The sequence below is a fragment of the Labrus mixtus genome, chromosome 2 (assembly GCF_963584025.1).
Source record: "Labrus mixtus chromosome 2, fLabMix1.1, whole genome shotgun sequence".
Classification (NCBI taxonomy): Eukaryota; Metazoa; Chordata; class Actinopteri; order Labriformes; family Labridae; genus Labrus; species Labrus mixtus.
In genome coordinates this window covers 18,672,977-18,689,784 of record NC_083613.1, presented here as the reverse complement: position 1 = coordinate 18,689,784, position 16,808 = coordinate 18,672,977, and the positions used below count along the sequence as shown (strand labels likewise).

The 16,808-nt window shown below is 37.9% G+C and overlaps 1 protein-coding gene across 1 annotated transcript; it reads left to right on the top strand.

Annotated features, from left to right (window-relative positions):
- Nucleotides 1-5,006: 5,006 nt before the first annotated feature.
- LOC132987459 (dynein axonemal light chain 4) lies at nt 5,007-12,021 on the top strand. The gene is made up of 4 exons (XM_061054552.1): nt 5,007-5,104; nt 5,623-5,702; nt 10,698-10,781; nt 10,983-12,021. Exons 2-4 carry the CDS (start codon nt 5,631-5,633, stop codon nt 11,145-11,147), a joined length of 321 nt encoding a protein of 106 aa, XP_060910535.1. The 5' UTR covers nt 5,007-5,104; nt 5,623-5,630; the 3' UTR covers nt 11,148-12,021.
- Nucleotides 12,022-16,808: the final 4,787 nt, after the last annotated feature.

Here is a 16,808-nt window from a genome sequence, read left to right as displayed (position 1 = left end):
TGTTTAACAACATTCCTGGAGTGTGTGTTTGTGATTATAGGTGTGTGTGTGTGTGTGTGTGTGTGTGTGTGCGTGTGTGTGTGTGTGTGTGTGTGTGTGTGTGTGTGTGTGTGTGTGTTTTGGATGTGAGAACTCTTTACAATATCAAGCTCATCTGAGTTACTGAAAGGTTACCATAAGCCTTTAAATACCAAAAAAACAAAAAGGTAAAAGACTTCACTCATTTCATTATAGTCAAATTAGATTAGCTGCATCTTGGCAGTCGGATTAATTCGCCTCAGGCCCGTGTGTGTGTGTGTTTATATAAAGAAAGAGAGGCGGATATTCAGCCGAGACACACAGAGAGTCTGATCTTGAATGCAGACACAATAGATTACTCATACTTCTAAGGAAAACCAGGTTGATTCGTGACTGCTTATCTTCCCACACACCCGTTTCTTGGCCTTCGCCACAGATGAACTGTGATCTGATGTGTAACCTCCCACAGATAATGCTTTCATACGTTGATTTGTCTAACTTGAGCCTGATTTCCTGTCTATCATGAAGGGCACATAAGCTCTGTTTTATACTTGAAGATATATGATTAAATTATAAGTATCACTATTACTTGAGAATTTACACCAGCAAAACTCCGGCTGCTAAGAAGCAATACTAAAACCAGTACTGTGGAAGCAGCTTCATCACTTTGATGTTTTGCTGGGAAGATTGTTACTGTAAAAGGAAAAGTGATAATTACTTAATTTAAGGTTTTATATTATTCATAAGAAGATTTCTTATTTCTCATTGTTTTACTTACTTACCACTGATGTGGGTAAAAAGGCTCTGTCGGGAGATGTTCCCATCACAATCACATTAAAACCAAGTCTGAATATAACAAATACAAATAATACCCATATACGATAAACAAGCACATATATTGTATTTGTTTTAAAAAACAAAAACACATGTGAAATACATTATAATGTGAACAGTATAATGAATATGAGAAAAAAAGAATAAACATTGTGCTGAGATATTGACAAAGATGTCTGTCAAGGTTCCAAGCAAGAAAAACTGAAACTAAAAATGGAGTGACGACACTGCAGATAACTGATTGGTCAAAGAGAATCATCACTACAATTGTCCCTGTCAAAACAAGATGTGAGTGACTGCACAAACCTTTGATTTTAAAAGAGCTTTTAATTTTAAAATTAAAATTGAAAATTAAAAAAGTAAAACACCAACCACCACCATTTTAACAAGATGAATCACCACACGTTTCTACATAATGTTAATGAATACCTTAATTTTTTAATTTCACTTTTCTCTTGTCGTGGGGATTTCATCAATAAAAATAAGAAAATAAATAAAAGAGCTGAGCTACTGTCAGTAGCTGATGCAGTCATGTTTAGATAGTCTTCTCACGAAAGACAGGATCCAGGACAAGCTGCATTGATAATGACGTCACAGATGTTTTATGTGGCATCACAAATAATAATATAAGATGATAAGCCAAAAATGTTGCCTGTATTGAGAGGGTAATATTGTAAATTAAAAGGGAATATTACCAAAAGTGAAGTGAGCAGAGTTGTGGAAAGTAGGTTTTTTTCTTCTTCTTACTAATACAATAGTTGAGTTTAAAAATCATTTTAAACCTTGTTTGTCTGTGATATTCAACAACACATACGGTAAGCTAAAGAGAATTAAACAGCATTGACAAGAAATATACACCGCCTCCAGGATGATAAATTATCACTGAGACGTCTTTAATTCTGCGTGTTTGCCTGTAACCATTGATCAGATACAAAATCAATCAACCTCGGGTTGAATGAGTTGGTAAGTCAGTCGTTGAGTCATCAACCGTCCAGTCAGTTAGACATTCAGTCATCCAGTTAGTCAGTGAGTCACACAGTCAGAGAATGTTTGCCCTATTTGGATTCTCTGCTCCATCGTTTGGTTGATCCCCGTCACAGCTTGTTAGCAGACTTACACTGGGTCTTCGTTTCCCTCCCCAACAATTAGTTTCCTGTGCTGTTGAATAATAGATATGTCTTAATCTGCTCTCTCTGAGACACCAACACATTATCAAAATCCTTGTGTGACCCATCTCTGCCCACCACCACCACCACCACCACCACCACCACAACCACACTCTTTATTACACAGAGACAGGAATATGCCAACTCAAATATTAATACCTCAAATCCTTCATCTCGTTCCTAATATTTCTTATACCCTGCAGTAAAGGCGCTTGCTTGTGTCTGGCTTCCTTGTGACTACAAAATTAAATTACAAAATTTTTATTCAAATTTAATTCCAACTGCAAAACATCACTGCAAGCTCTCCAGTCCAGCAGTTCTTATACTTCCTTCATATCTAAATTCTGTATTTTCCCTGTAGATCAGACCTCATAACCTTTATTATTCATTATGTTTTTACCAGCATTTTCTAACCAGTACTCTGCTGCATCTCACATTCGCCACAAAATGTTTACAGAATATTTTCCCATCATGATGAATTCTTTCCTCAAGGTCTTTATACCAGCACCCCTCCTCCTCTCTTTTATGCACCTTTCCTCACCAGTTGGTATTTTACTGTACCTGCTGTCAAGAACACCTCCTTCTCCCTCCCTTCATCCTTCAGCTTTGTTTCAACATTCTGATTTCAGCCTTTACCTTCCTGCCCTCTGGCATTTTTCTTTGTCAGTCTCTCACCGGGGTATTAAATGCTCACTCGCCCCGGTCTATTTCTCTGTATTTGAATGATTTTCCACTCTTGAGCTAACATGAGTGCACACATCAACTTGCACAGGTTGTTTAATTGCAAACATTTGAATCTATTTGGAATTAATTAAAAAAAGCAGATGTGAATATAGTATGAACATAATATTTTGACTTTCTGCATACAGCAGAATTCAAACTAATTTATGTATTATTACTATGCATTTCATTGACATGCACCTTTTTCTGGGTTTAACAATATGTTTTATCCTGTATGTATATTCTTTTCTGTATGTAATGTTTCTTTGACCTTTCTCCACTGTTATACATGTATTATTATTTCTTAGTTTTTGCAGCCAGAGCAGTTTCATTTATTTCACATAAACAGTACATTTTGGTCAAAATGTTCAAAAACGAAAACAAAAGAAAAAAAAGGAAATTAATGCAAATAAATAATTCAGTATGACGCATAGAATGCATATGTATGATCACATAATGTAAATTTCTGACATGGATTTGAGTTAATGTTTCCTGTTCAGAAAAAGTAAGTTATAACATGGATTGTCCAGTAACTGTTTTGACATACAAACATTTTATTTTAATTCATTTCATTTTGTTAATTTTTGTTTCATGAAGAATCCCATTCAATTACAGTAACTTTTACAAAGGATGCTTGGTTTACTTACACATGGAAAAAATTATTAATTAGACCTTTTCAACAACAGTGCGGGACAGCTTTGAAAAATAATGCAGTGTTTAATACCAACTAACAGACTGTTTAATTTAGACAGCCAGTACTCAAAGTTTGGGGTGCCCTGGTCACCAAACTGTTAAGGTTTTATAAAAAAAACCTGACAACATCTGGGGTTAATTCTGGACATTTGAATAATGTTATTGCCCCCCATTTTTCTTTCTTTCTCTATGTTGCCTATCCATGAAAACTATGTTAAAAAAATACCTTGGTTTCTTCTTCCTTCTCAACAGAAACCTTGTGTTGAAGAATGAACAAACTCCATCTGAACATGAAGACTGGGTCATAAGAATACCTTAAAAAACAATTGTGTAATTTATTATGTGGCTCTTTGAACAACACTGTTATCAAATTGGTTCTGCTGGGTTGTTTAGAAGACAAAATGTTTCATAATGTAATCTGTTGCTGTGCAATTAGTTAATGGCCTGCTCTAACCTGACACAAAGTGGAGAAGCGGAGGCAGGGGATGTGAGGTGTTAAAATAGGTCAACAAGTTGCATCCCTCTTGCAGGACTGAAGAGTAGAGAGAGCAGAAGGAGAGAAAGATTACCATATGATCAGTTTGTCTGCCTTCACTGTGACTGATAATCTGCTCTAATCCAGGCGAGAGTCAGTGTTTAAAATCAATCCAGATGTTTGTGTTGGTATTTTAGTTTAGAGTTATTCCAGTGGGTGTCCGAGGTTAAATGCACAGCTCAGGTTAGTAGAATGAACTCCCACACAGAGGTTTTGTGATTGTGTGTGTGTGTGTGTGTGTGTGTGTGTGTGTGTGTGTGTGTGTGTGTGTGTGTGTGTGTGTGTGTGTGTGTGTGTGTGTATTGTGTTTGTGTGTGCTTGTGTGTGCGTGTACATGTGTGTCGTGTTTGTGAATGTGTGTAGCGCGTGTGTAGAGCTGAATGTCAATTTTGGGTCAAAACTCTCCACATGGGGATTCCACCACCCAGATGTTTCCATCTGAATGTGGGTCATATTCAGTAAGAGGGCTGATTAGGGAGGGATTAAAAAGGGCTTTTACTCACTAGCAGCCTGAAAGATAGTGGTGTGATTTTAGAGCATAGACAGTTAAAGTAACCTAGGCTATTTATTGCTTAGACAAGTAAAATGATGTTGTTATTTTGAATCAGAATCAGATTTATTGGCCAGGTATGCTTACACACACAAGGAATTTAACTTTGGTGAACTGTGCTCTCTTATGTACAGATACAACATCAACAATAAACATAATCAGAAAAGACTAATATTTACATGACTAAACATGAAACAGTGCAGTGGTGAATAGTGCAAAAGATGCTGAATGCTGATGCTGTGTTACTACTTCTTTAATTAGGCAAAATAAAAATAAAAAATACTTAATAAATAATAATAATAAATAATACAAAATAAAAATACTTCAACTACTCATTTTAGTGTAAAAATTATGATGATTCACTTATATCAAAATATACAAAAGAGACATTAAAAAGTGTTTTTTCCAAATCGTGTGCTCTACCACTTTGAAGATAGCCTTCGAATTGATTGACAGACTGTGAACCAATAGGGGCAAAGCTATACTAGAGTAGGCGGGACTTCCTCTTTACGGACATCAGTTGTTTGAAATGTCTCCCTAACAACCGAACTGGAAGTCAAACAGAAGTTTTCGCTGGACAAACGCCTCGTAAGTTACTCACATTTATTTACTAACCCGTATGTCACTGCATGCATCATCAATTTACCATGCACGACGTTACTCGTGTTGTTTCGTCGTTTGATTCAAATAGTAGTTTTCGGGGTAGAAAACATCCACCGGTAGCATCAGCTGTTTGCTATCAAACAAGCTAAGCTAATTAGCTAGCTAGAGACCTGGTTCACTAGATAACTAACCTCATCACGCCTAGTCTTATTAACGAACCAGCCGTGTTGTGCCATATCCGTCGGTACTGTCTGAAAGAGAAACAGCTTATTGTTTGTCATGACCATGACAAGATACATTTAGTAGCTAGCTAGCAAGCCTCAGCTAAGCTACTGAATCTCTTCTTCCACACTCGGGTCATGTTATAAAGTATTTTAGCTCCAGATGTGAGCTTCATCTGCAATACGAGACTGTACGTGCTTCTCGTGAAATACCCTTTTAGACACACATTAGCATACCAAGAGAGTTAATGTTTAGAAATATTTGTTTATTTCCTTTTGCAGGAGTCGGAATGGCTGGGACTGGCGAGGGAAAGAAAGAGGAGGCCGACTACAAGAGGATGAACAGCTTCCCCCTCATCAGGGTAAGTTATAAAGGAATCAGGTCTCTGTGTAGAGGACAATAACATCCTTACTACGGGTGGTAGCAGCCTACTATGCGTTAAAATACTTTGACACTCCTTTTTTTTTTAGTTGTGATAGGAATGATCTAGGCTGCAGATCAAATCTACAGACATTGTGATTTGAGACTTATTGTCTACATATAAAATATGCTTGTAGTATGCAGACAGAAATCTCTCAGTTTTATCTTATACATAGCCTTTATGAAAACTTCTCCGCAAAAAAAAGATTGACACAAACCTGTACATTACCTGTGTGTTTTCTTAGTCACTCCTAACAACACCTCAGTGATGTAAATCCTACGTCTCTGACACATAATCTATAAAGATGTGGTAAACCAATTAGCCATGCATCCAAGAGACGCAACAGTTCGCAACTCATGTTTATCATACAGAACAATACGTTGTGAATAACAAACTTGTGTTAAAACAGGGTTAAGCCTCGATCAAATTTTGTACTGCCCCCACCTCTTGACAAAGTACGATGGGGAGGCCAGCAGTTAATTTGTCAATTCTGGCTGAAATTATGGCATAACCCTTATTTGGTGTCTGTGCTGTATCATGAGCCTGCAGGCATGGGTTCACTTTACCAATTATTTTGTCAAAAAAGAAAGAAATAAAACATCTGGAACTCTGAGTGCACGTTCAGCCTGCAGAGGGATTGTTGATATGAGATAGCTGTCATTGCTTTTTTCTGTTAATGGAGAATCCATATTGCGTATCTGATCCACCTCTGTCCATATGCACATGATCTCTGTCTGTCTGCATCTCTCCTTGGCCTGCCTGGCACTGTTTAATAGGCCTTTTTGGGCCACTGAAAATCTTGGGGTGGCACATCAAAACAAAAAGCCTAACTGAATTTCACAAATTCTGTAACTTAAAGTGTTTTGTAGTAAAGGCTCAAAACTTGTTGTCTTCTTTAATAAGACAAGTAGCTTATACAGCTTTAATCTGAAGGAGTACATTGTCTGTAAAGATCAAACTATGTAGGCGACTGGGATAAGCTATGAAAAACACAAAAAAAGGTGCTTTGCCACTGTGTCCAGGAGGGTTAGGCTGGCGTCCTCAGTTCCCCACTTTGCCTCATGGGAAAACTGTGACAGGTCCAAGCTCTCGTCTGTGTTGCTGAGCTCCTCAGTGACCACCCTCTCCATGCATTTGCAGAGGGTGGAGGTGAGTTCCACAGGGCTAAAATCGTTCATGCCTTTGGCGTGAGGCTTTTTGGGAACAGTGATAATGGATGTGTTCTAGTGACGAAGCTGGATGTCATGAACAGCTGGAAAAGCTGACCACCACATGGCCCAGCTGGGCCGCACACTCCCTCAGTATATGGCCCTTAAGCCAATCCAGTTCAGGGGCTTTCCTTGGTGTAATTTATAAAGGATGGAGACAACCTTCCGCTCCTCCACACTGATTGATGGTGTAGGTACGTAGCTGGCATCGGTTGGGTCCAATCCTCTGTGTCACTCATGTTGAACCTAGTATAGAAGGCATTGAGCAAAGCTGCGATGGAGGATGTACAATGTGTTTGATTCATAAATGTGTAAAGATGTCTGATTGTACCTTGTTCATTGGCATCATTAGACCACAATGTGAATGATGACTATTAAATAGCCCATATTATGCCCTTTTTGGGGTTCGTATATTTAATCTATGTACCTACTTTTGTACGTTCACAATAGCTAAAGTCTGAAAAAAGTGTCTGTTTTCATGTACTGCTCCTCCTTGCTCCCTCTATGCTCTGAGTCTGTCAGCTACGCTCTGCTGAGCCCACACTGCAGAGCCCCACGTGGGCCAAGTCTGCTCTGATTGGTCTGCCGATCCGCTCTGTCGTTATTGGTCAGTTGCTCAGCGCGGTTCTTGGAAATGTCCCGCCTCTTTTACCATATTGGGAATGCAGCCACTGGCTCCGTCCGAGGGCAGCATAAACATTAGCACCTTAGCACTACTGCGCTACCGCAGGCTACGGCATATCGTGGGCGTGCTACAGAAGTTAACGGGCGTGCATCATGAGCTGCTGGGCTTGCCACAATGAGCCAATGGGCTTAGATCAGTGATCTCACACTGACAATGACGTCGGACTGACAAATTTTTATCGAGGGGGGCTAAAACCGAGCGTTACATGCGGCTAATGCTACAGCTAACAGGAGGATGTAGGAGAAGCCGCGTTTCCGCGGACTTTGAATTTTTGCACATAGATGTGCCTAAACATGCACAGGACACTTGGAAAACACACTAAAGAGCATATAAAACCAGAAAAAGCATACTATGGGACCTTTAAAATCTTCTAGAATGTGCAGGAAGTACCAGAAGTTTATTATTTACATAAAATAAGTTTAATTTGATACTTTCATATCAAATATTGATTTTGGATAATTAATAGCCCAATTAAAATTTTATGTGAGCAACATGTTACTAAAAAGTTTGACCGGATCATGTAAAGGTAACCAAGCGTCTTCCAGAGTGTTATGACTTAGTTCGGCTCCTTTCCAGACAACAAATGTGGCAAACCTTGTCACCATGGTGACAAATAATATGGAGGAGACTCTTTTGAGATTGTCACAGACATAGACAAGCCCTTTTTGTGGAGGCAGACAGGCCGGACACTAAATGCTGCCTGTAAGTGCTGTAATATATAGAAAAAGAAAATCATCTAGGGATGCAAGCAGCAGTGAATGTGCCTGGCACCTCTGTGCACTTTGGGGTTTGGTGCATGTTGGGGTTGTGGCACAGCCTCAAAGTGTGCTGTGAATCAATCACAAAACTGTTTAAAAAAAAAAGCCAACAACTTTCACCCCTTTCAGAGACAACAAGCAAGAACTTGACTGAGGCATTTTATGCAAGGCTTCCTGTGTCTTACCAGTACGTGGCGCTATGACATATTTGTAATGTTGGCATGCAAATACTGTAAGGTTCAGATGGGGACACTGAACAAAAGTAAAGTTTGAGGCACTTTGGATCATGTATGTTTGAGTTACAGTAACTTCCTGTTTTATGGCAAAACATCAAACTTTAAGGAGTCGCCATGCCTTTTCAGTTTAATAGACATGTTCTGAAAGATATTTTCAATTTGTGCAATAATTTTTAAGTTGGATCAGATGAATTCCCTAGGAGGAGTAAATTAAAGAAGGACCCCTGGAAATGGCAAATTTTACCTTTTTTTTTTTTTAAACCAAACATTTCAAGATGGCAGATTTCCTGTTGAGGTAATGTAATGTGTGTTCAGGAAACAAAAAGAAACACTCTTGTTTTCACCGATTCATATGGCTGAAAATGACAGACACACTAAACAGACAATTTTGTAACCGAAATCAGACAAAAATCTCTTTACTGCCACAATTCTCTAAAATACTGGAAAAACTATACTACGTATACTACATAATTTTATTACTAAACACAATATACTGTATGATCAACAGTATGGATTTAGAAACAACAGGACCACCTCAATGGCACTCATAGAATTTGTAGAAGAGATCACAACAGCCGTCGAAAACAAAGATTATGCCTTAAGAGTTTTCCTGGATCTTCAAAAAGCATTTGACACTGTTGAGCATAACTTATTACAAATAAAACTACAGAAATATGGAATCAGAGGAGTTGCACTCACTTGGCTCAGCAGTTTCTTAGACAACAGATATCAATATGTTCAAATCAATCAGAACAGATGAAGTTAAAGTGTGGAGTTCCCCAAGGTTCATTGTTGGGGCCATTATTATTTCTTCTGTACATCAATAACATATGTGAAGTCCTCTGTATTTTAAAAACTTTTTTATTTGCAGATGACAAACTTACTATGCTGTGGGGACAATCTGTAAAAACTTTTGGATACAGTTGGAAATGAATTAAAGAAACTGAAGAGTTGGTTTGACTCAAATAAACTAACATTGAACTTAAGTAAAACCAAATTTATAATCTTTGGGAACCGATCAACTGGCTTGACCAAGAAACTTATGATTAATGATGTGGAAATTGAAAGAGTGGCTGAAATAAAATGTCTTGGAGTTATTGTAGACAATAAATTATCCTGGAAATCATACATGCAATACATTAAGGCAAAAATATCGAAATGTACTGCAATTTTATTTAAAGTTAAATCAATAGTCACTGTACATGTTGTACTGCTCCCTCATACTCCCATATATTAGTTAGGGGAACACGTACAAAACAAATACAGAACCAGTCTTCATTCTCCAGAAAAGAGCCATAAGAATTATAACTAACTCCAACTACAGAGAACCAACCAACCCACTCTTCATCAAATTGAAAACACTGAAACTCAAGGACTTGGTCGACTTTAAAACCACTCAAATCATGTACAAAGTTAAAAATGATCAGATACCGAACAGTGTCCATAAGTTTTTTTCAGCAGAGGGACAGTAAACACAATCTCAGAGGACTATTTATGTTAAAAAACCAGCAGTAAGGACCAACATGAAACTACACTGTATTACAACAAAGGGTGTTAATTTATGGAACAGCCGCAGTGATGAAATGAAAACATGTAAAACATTAGGACAGTTTAAACACATTTTCAAGAATGACATATTATAAAAATATAAAATTGAATCAATATCAGTTGTAAGGTCTGTACCGTCTACCAATTAATGTGTGTAATACATTATATCTGTTGCTTTTGTTACTTTGTTATCTGTATTATTCTACTTTATTTTTTAAAGCTTAGTCTTGGATTAATTTATTAAGCTAAAAAGATAAAAGGGGTAGGACTGGATAAGTTATTTAACTTCATCCTACACCCTTTTCGAACATTGACTGGTTAAGGAAAAATAATCGAGCCACTACAGAAAGTATGCTTTGATTGCTGTTTGCTTTGTTTGTAATGTATAATTGTATTTTTAAAACATGTTCAAAATAAATGAAAATGAAAATTAGTCTGAATAGTTTTTCTTGCTTGTCTGTAGCTCAGCCATAGGAAAACTGTTTGTGTTTTTTCTGCAGCACACAGACATGCCAGAGGAAATGAGGGTTGAGACAATGGAGCTTTGTGTTACAGCTTGTGAAAAGTTTGCCACCAACAATGAGGTAAATGTGTTTTTTTCCTGCCATGCTCTGTCTAAAGTATGACTTTATTAAGTGAATGAGATCACACTCTTGTCAGCAAAATTGTGTCTGGGCTTTTTTTTTTTTTTTTTTTTACATTGAAAGGCTTCATTCTATCTGTTTCCTTCACTAAGATCACATTCTTTATTTATTGACCATTTCTGTCCTCACTGTCTCTCCCAGAGTGCAGCCAAGATGATCAAGGAATCCATGGACAAGAAATTTGGCAGCTCGTGGCACGTGGTGATCGGCGAAGGCTTCGGCTTTGAGGTTACACACGAAGTGAAGAACCTGCTCTACATGTTCTTTGGAGGGAGCTTGGCAGTGTGTGTGTGGAAGTGCTCATAGCACAACCACATGTCTGTCCCCCGATCCCCTCTGACTCTGTCACGAGGCTGGAAATGAACACCAGCTAGCAGCCGGATGCTGGTCACTCTTTGGTTGTGGCAGGTTAGGTTGTCCACACTACCAGCCTCTGTGGCAGACTGTCAATCATTGCATTGAGATCTGTTGAAATGCTGGTGGCAGACACAAAAAAGCTGAAAGGGGATTTTAATTCAGGCAGTCCATTTGGCTGGTAGGAATAAAGAAAAAAGGTTGCCTGCCCTACCTGTTACATTTCTCTTTGTTTTCGACTTTCCGTCCGTCTCTTAAGCCGAATCCATGGTCCTAAACATTTGTGAGCATGTGTGTGCGAGAATGTATGATCAACTTTTACAAACACTACAGCCAGCCAGGGTCTCCAAAGTCCTTTCTCCTCATTCTTCTGCAGGGAGCGTGAGCATGTGTAAGTGAGTTTAAGTGTTGGTGTGTGCTGGACACACACTTTTTAAGAATAAACATTTCATTGTTACCTTCCGCACCGTCCATAACTTTTCACGCGTGTCTTCTTTTCTCTCTCTCCAATCGCACTAGTCTTTCAATGAAATTTTTAATATTTTTTATCTGTACATATTTTGAAGCAACTTGAAAAAACTTCTTTTTAAATACCAGTGTCATCTTCTTACAACTGCAGACTTGAAGTCTCCAGAGTCCAACAACACTAAACCTGATCCACCTTAACCTCTAAAGGTGTAGTAATCCCTGATGATATCGTCACGCTGGGTGATATTAGCAATGTGATTGTTTTCATGTTGACACGGTTGTAATGATCCAGTGAAATGGACCATTTTGTCTGAATTGATCAGATTGTACAATAAACTGAAATGTGGTGAAATAGGAACTTAAAGTGCAGTCTGTCGTTTTTATATGATTTATTTTATAATCGGGGCTATATGGTTGGTTACTTTCTATAAATTTTTTAGTCTTCAAACTTTCAGTCGGTTATGTCAAAAGCAAGTGCATTTTTTTTGTAACCCTATTGCAGAAAAACTAATTGTGAAGGACTTATTGAAAGTTGAGAGCAAATTTGAAGAGGAATATGAATAACTGTTTTAAAAATGTTTTTAGAGACAGAGTACATTGTTCACACAGAGGAATATCATGCCAGCATCTTCTTTGAAACCACTCTTTTTAGATCAGATATACTCAAAGGAGGAAACTAACAAAGATGCTTCCAAAAATACCCGATGAGGATTTAATGTTCTCAGTGGATGATCTGCATTCACACGTCACATTCCCCAAAGAAATCGGAGAAAGTTAAATTGAAAAGATATTTTCCTTTAAAATTCAGATGTTGTTTTCCTCAAAAGGCTATTGACATAATTTTAAGTTTCTCAAGCTGCAAGTTTGCACGTCTTTGTAGAGTTTCTCACTGAAACAATCGTGCAGAATAAGACACTGCGCTGTAGTTCTAACCATGGACACTCTAGCTGATGCAATCCAGTTTGAATACGTCAATACAGAAGTTAACAAAGCAAGTCTGAGTAAAAACATGGTCTTGGCACTTGGGTCTACGTAATGAAAGGAACGAATGAAAATATCAAAGATATAAGTTGCTAGGTGTTTCATCATAGTCAAGGTCACTTAATAAAAGAGGGATTATATCAAGATGAGACAATATTTAAAGGTAGTTTGTAGGACGTAAGTAGCTCATCAATTTGCTGCCAGATGATGTAAGAGTTTCAAGGATATATTCAATCAGCTTAAAGATTTTCATTACATTCAGCCTTTATTTTAACCACGAACATTATAGAGATATGAAATCTCTTAGAAGCTGTCCTGTCTCAGACTGTAACATGAAAATACTTTTACAATCAGAAATGAAATAAAACTCTAAAATAGCAGGTAAAATAATCTAAATCCTGTTTTATTGCTCTTTCATGCTCATAAAAGAATCTAATTTTAGGTGACTGTAGTTCAGGTTAAGATAGGGAACAAAGACATGAAAAACACTTTAACCAAAGACAGCGAGCTCATTGGTATCACTCTACATTAATTATAAAGCACATTCAATAAAATATTGAGCCGTCTCTATAAAAGTGTTCTATTACACAACTACTTGTGAAATAGAAAATATGACTGAGACATTGAACTGACATTCATCAATCGGGTAACAGGAAGATACAGGAGTATATATTTACCACTTTTAGTCTTCATATTAAAAAATGTGAAAACTTAAACATTTAGCCACCCTGAAGAGTACTCTGAGTAGAAAAAGATTGGTGGTGTATGATTTGATAAAGAAATGTAATGTTCTTAAACAGATTTCTTTTGACAATAAGACTGGGAGGCATTCTTTTTTCTATTTTCTACTTAAATTTTTTATTTGATTTTCATTCATTAAATTTAATTTATATATGTGTGTTTTTATAAATATATATGTGTGTGTGTGTGTGTGTGTGTGTGTGTGTGTGTGTGTGGGGGGGGGGGGTCTCTGTAAATCCTGTACACTGAATGTATTAATTAATCTGTTTCCAAAGTTCTTTTGTTACAGTTCTTCTTACAGCTTCATGTTTTTTCATGTTCTGGTGTGGCTCCAACAAACAAGCTGCAGGATTAAAGGTGTTCACAGCTTTTAGCCATGCCCTTTGAGCCAATCAGGAAGTGCCATCCTCCACAAGCCAGGTAACCCCAAAACAAAGATATGGTGATTAGTACAACATAAATATGTATGTAATCCTTCAGTGTAAAAATGTGTGCAATCTTAGATTAAAGTGAATAATAAACACATACTAAATCAAACTAAGGCAATGAGTTGTTTGGCTGGTGGAGCTTGATTTGTCGTTTTATGAAAACAATTCTTTTTAAAGGAAATTAATATTTGCAGAGTGTTTTGCTTTGAAGGTTTGATTATAAGAACATTCAAACATATTAAAACAAAAAATCAAAACGAGTGAAATCCGTTTTTAAAAGAGAAGTCAGATTTGAATGATAAATAAAAGATATCCAAGAAATTAGATTAACATATCCAGTGTGCCAACAACAGTAGGTCAATTACTTCAGATTGCTCTACAGAAATACAACTATACAGGAACAAAAAGAATAATTTATAGAGAATTCATTAGATTTTGAACCAAACTTTTTATTTAAATTTGTTCCAAATGTATTAATTGATTCTGTTTCCAAAGTTCTTGTGTGGGATGAACCGGAGCACCCAGAGAAAAAAACCCAGACAGACACAGTGGGAATATGAAGGGTCTGTCTATCAGGCTGTTACAGCCTGTGTGTGTTGGGGGGAGTTTGGGGTTGGGAGGAGGGGCTGGGGCCGTCACTTTGGGTCCAGTGTTCTGCGTCCTCTGCTGCTTGTATTGGCGACGGCTTTCTGGAGTGCAGAACTTCTCGACCTTCCTCCACAGACTGATCTCCTCACTGGTAGCACACAGTTGTTGACTGACTCCCTCCAGCTCTTTCTGAAGGTGGTCAGCCCTCAACGTTTGGTGCTCTTTGTCCTTTCGGAGCTCCTCCACCTCTTTCTGCAGAGCATAATTGATCTCCACCATGTCTTTCCAGTTGAGCTTGAGGCGGCTGCTGGTCTTTTCTTGGAGTTGTCTTTGCAAGCTATCCAGAGGCTCTGCATAAAGCATGTTCCTGCTGAAGGACTCTTCTTTGAAGACCACACTAGTACTAGTGTTCTATTTTCTTTGTCCATGTTAACACTCTGTCTACAGAGTTTTGGATGAGTTGGAGTTCATTTATTGATTTCTTAGGAAGTAAGTCGTTTTATGGCTTTGTCGTCAAAAGAGAAAACAACTATTTAGTGACGTAATGAAATGTCCCTTTTGCACCAATGCTGCTAGGGGCATTTTGACCCAGCAGTGTAGAAAAAGTGATCGTCAATATTGACATGATCAGAAGCTGGCACCTCCCTCCTGAAGGTTTCTGTACTCAAACATCATGACTCCGCAGTCTCAGGTCAGACTGCTTTCTAGTCTCACAAATGATTCAACACTCATTAACTCTCTTTCTCTCCACTTCCCAGATGATCACACTGTTGTCCATTCCTTTTTTTTTTTTTTGTCAAAACTCTATTGTGCAGGAAATAGTGGTGATGATTTGTCTGTTTATCGTGTTGTGGTACAGCTTTTTGTATTGTTAAAAAATAATAGTATTGGGTTAAAACTGGAATGTTTTTCCAAATTAAATATTTTTTTTTTGTTTTATTATTATTATTCTTGTTTGTACATTTGAAAAAGAAAACGCTCCTAAAAAATGGGGTGTAGCAAAACGCTCTCAGTCCTCAGAGACAACATTATGGCACCAGTTGTACTTTTAGTTTTCCACAACTTCATTCACTCAGGTGTCACAGAAGTTTTGTATAATAAATCTTCCAGGGGAGACAACAAATGATTTCTGATTTCTTGTATCCTTATTTCAATGCAGCCTGTTTAGTAGATGTTTGAAAACAGGTTAATGAACTAGCCAGCAAATAAACTCAGAGGTTTTCCAATACAAGTTATGTGAAAACTTCCTCAAAAAACTTCTGAAAGTGGTGTGTTGTTTACATTACCCAGTTTTGTTGTGTAACTATGACAGTCAATGGGCTTAGTTGGCATGCGCTGCAGACACATACAATGTCTGCAGGACTGACAGTTGCTTTTTTTGCTGTTTTGATGTTACCTGAGATTTCTCAAAAGCAGTTCTTTTGCATGGAAGCTCCCTCGACAACTCACAATTATTCTGATAGCTTATATTCGGAAATAGGTTCGAGAACCACTTGGTTACAAGACCTCTGTCATGCGTTTAACATCCATCCAAAATGAGCAAAATGGGGATACACTGGATCTCTGCCAACACTGATAACGTTCACCTGGGTTCACTCGGTTGTCCTAATTAATGCACAGCAGCCTGCACATTCAGCAATTATTCTAACAGCCCTCTGATTAATCGGTGGGTGATGTGTCAGTAAACATGGTTCCACCCTGCAATGCACCTTATTCATTATTCACCTCAGATACTCTTTATATATCTCCTCCCTCTCCCCGTGTCTCCTCCACAATGTTAAATATTCATTCAGAGAGCCGAGTCACAGTAACGTCTCTGCTGGTTTGTTCAATCTCAACGCTGAAATTCTTTTCCCCAGTGCACTCAAGGACAGCTCATTATCCTGAAAGAGGCTCATAATGCTCAGTGAAGTTTGGAAGGGTTTACCGCAAGGGGGAAAATGTCATGCAAACATCTCCCTTATACCACAAGGGCAATCTTTTTTTTCTTCTCGGTGTTAACTGCTGGTGTTGTGAGGTTATTGCTGTGGTGTTGCAGCAGTGTCCTATACCCAGAGATCAAACAAGACGCCCGGGACCCCTTTTCATTAGGTATTCCTTTTTAGGAGTGTTTTTGTTCAAGTCCTGTCAGCCTATAAAACTCAAAATGTATTGCCTGACCAGTCATTTGAAGCAGGTAAAGGTGATTTCATGGGACTCAATGGAACTGTCAAGACCTAAATAATGGAAGCCCAGAACAAGCACCACTGTACTTGTTAGTAGACTGAACATTTAGATCATCACTGAATGCAGCCTGTTAAAATAATTAACATGCAATGTAATTAGGAATTGGAAGTCATGGGGAACAAAGAACATATAATCAGCAAGTTATGGATGATGTGTTTACTTATCCAGCAAATCAAGGTCC

Coding starts and splice junctions, on each gene's coding strand:
- LOC132987459 (XM_061054552.1), top strand. CDS start 5,631: ATGGCTGGGACTGGCGAGGGAAAGAAAGAGGAGGCCGACTACAAGAGG. Junction 5,703..10,697: donor ACAGCTTCCCCCTCATCAGG/GTAAGTTATAAA, acceptor TTTTTTCTGCAG/CACACAGACATGCCAGAGGA. Junction 10,782..10,982: donor AGTTTGCCACCAACAATGAG/GTAAATGTGTTT, acceptor TGTCTCTCCCAG/AGTGCAGCCAAGATGATCAA.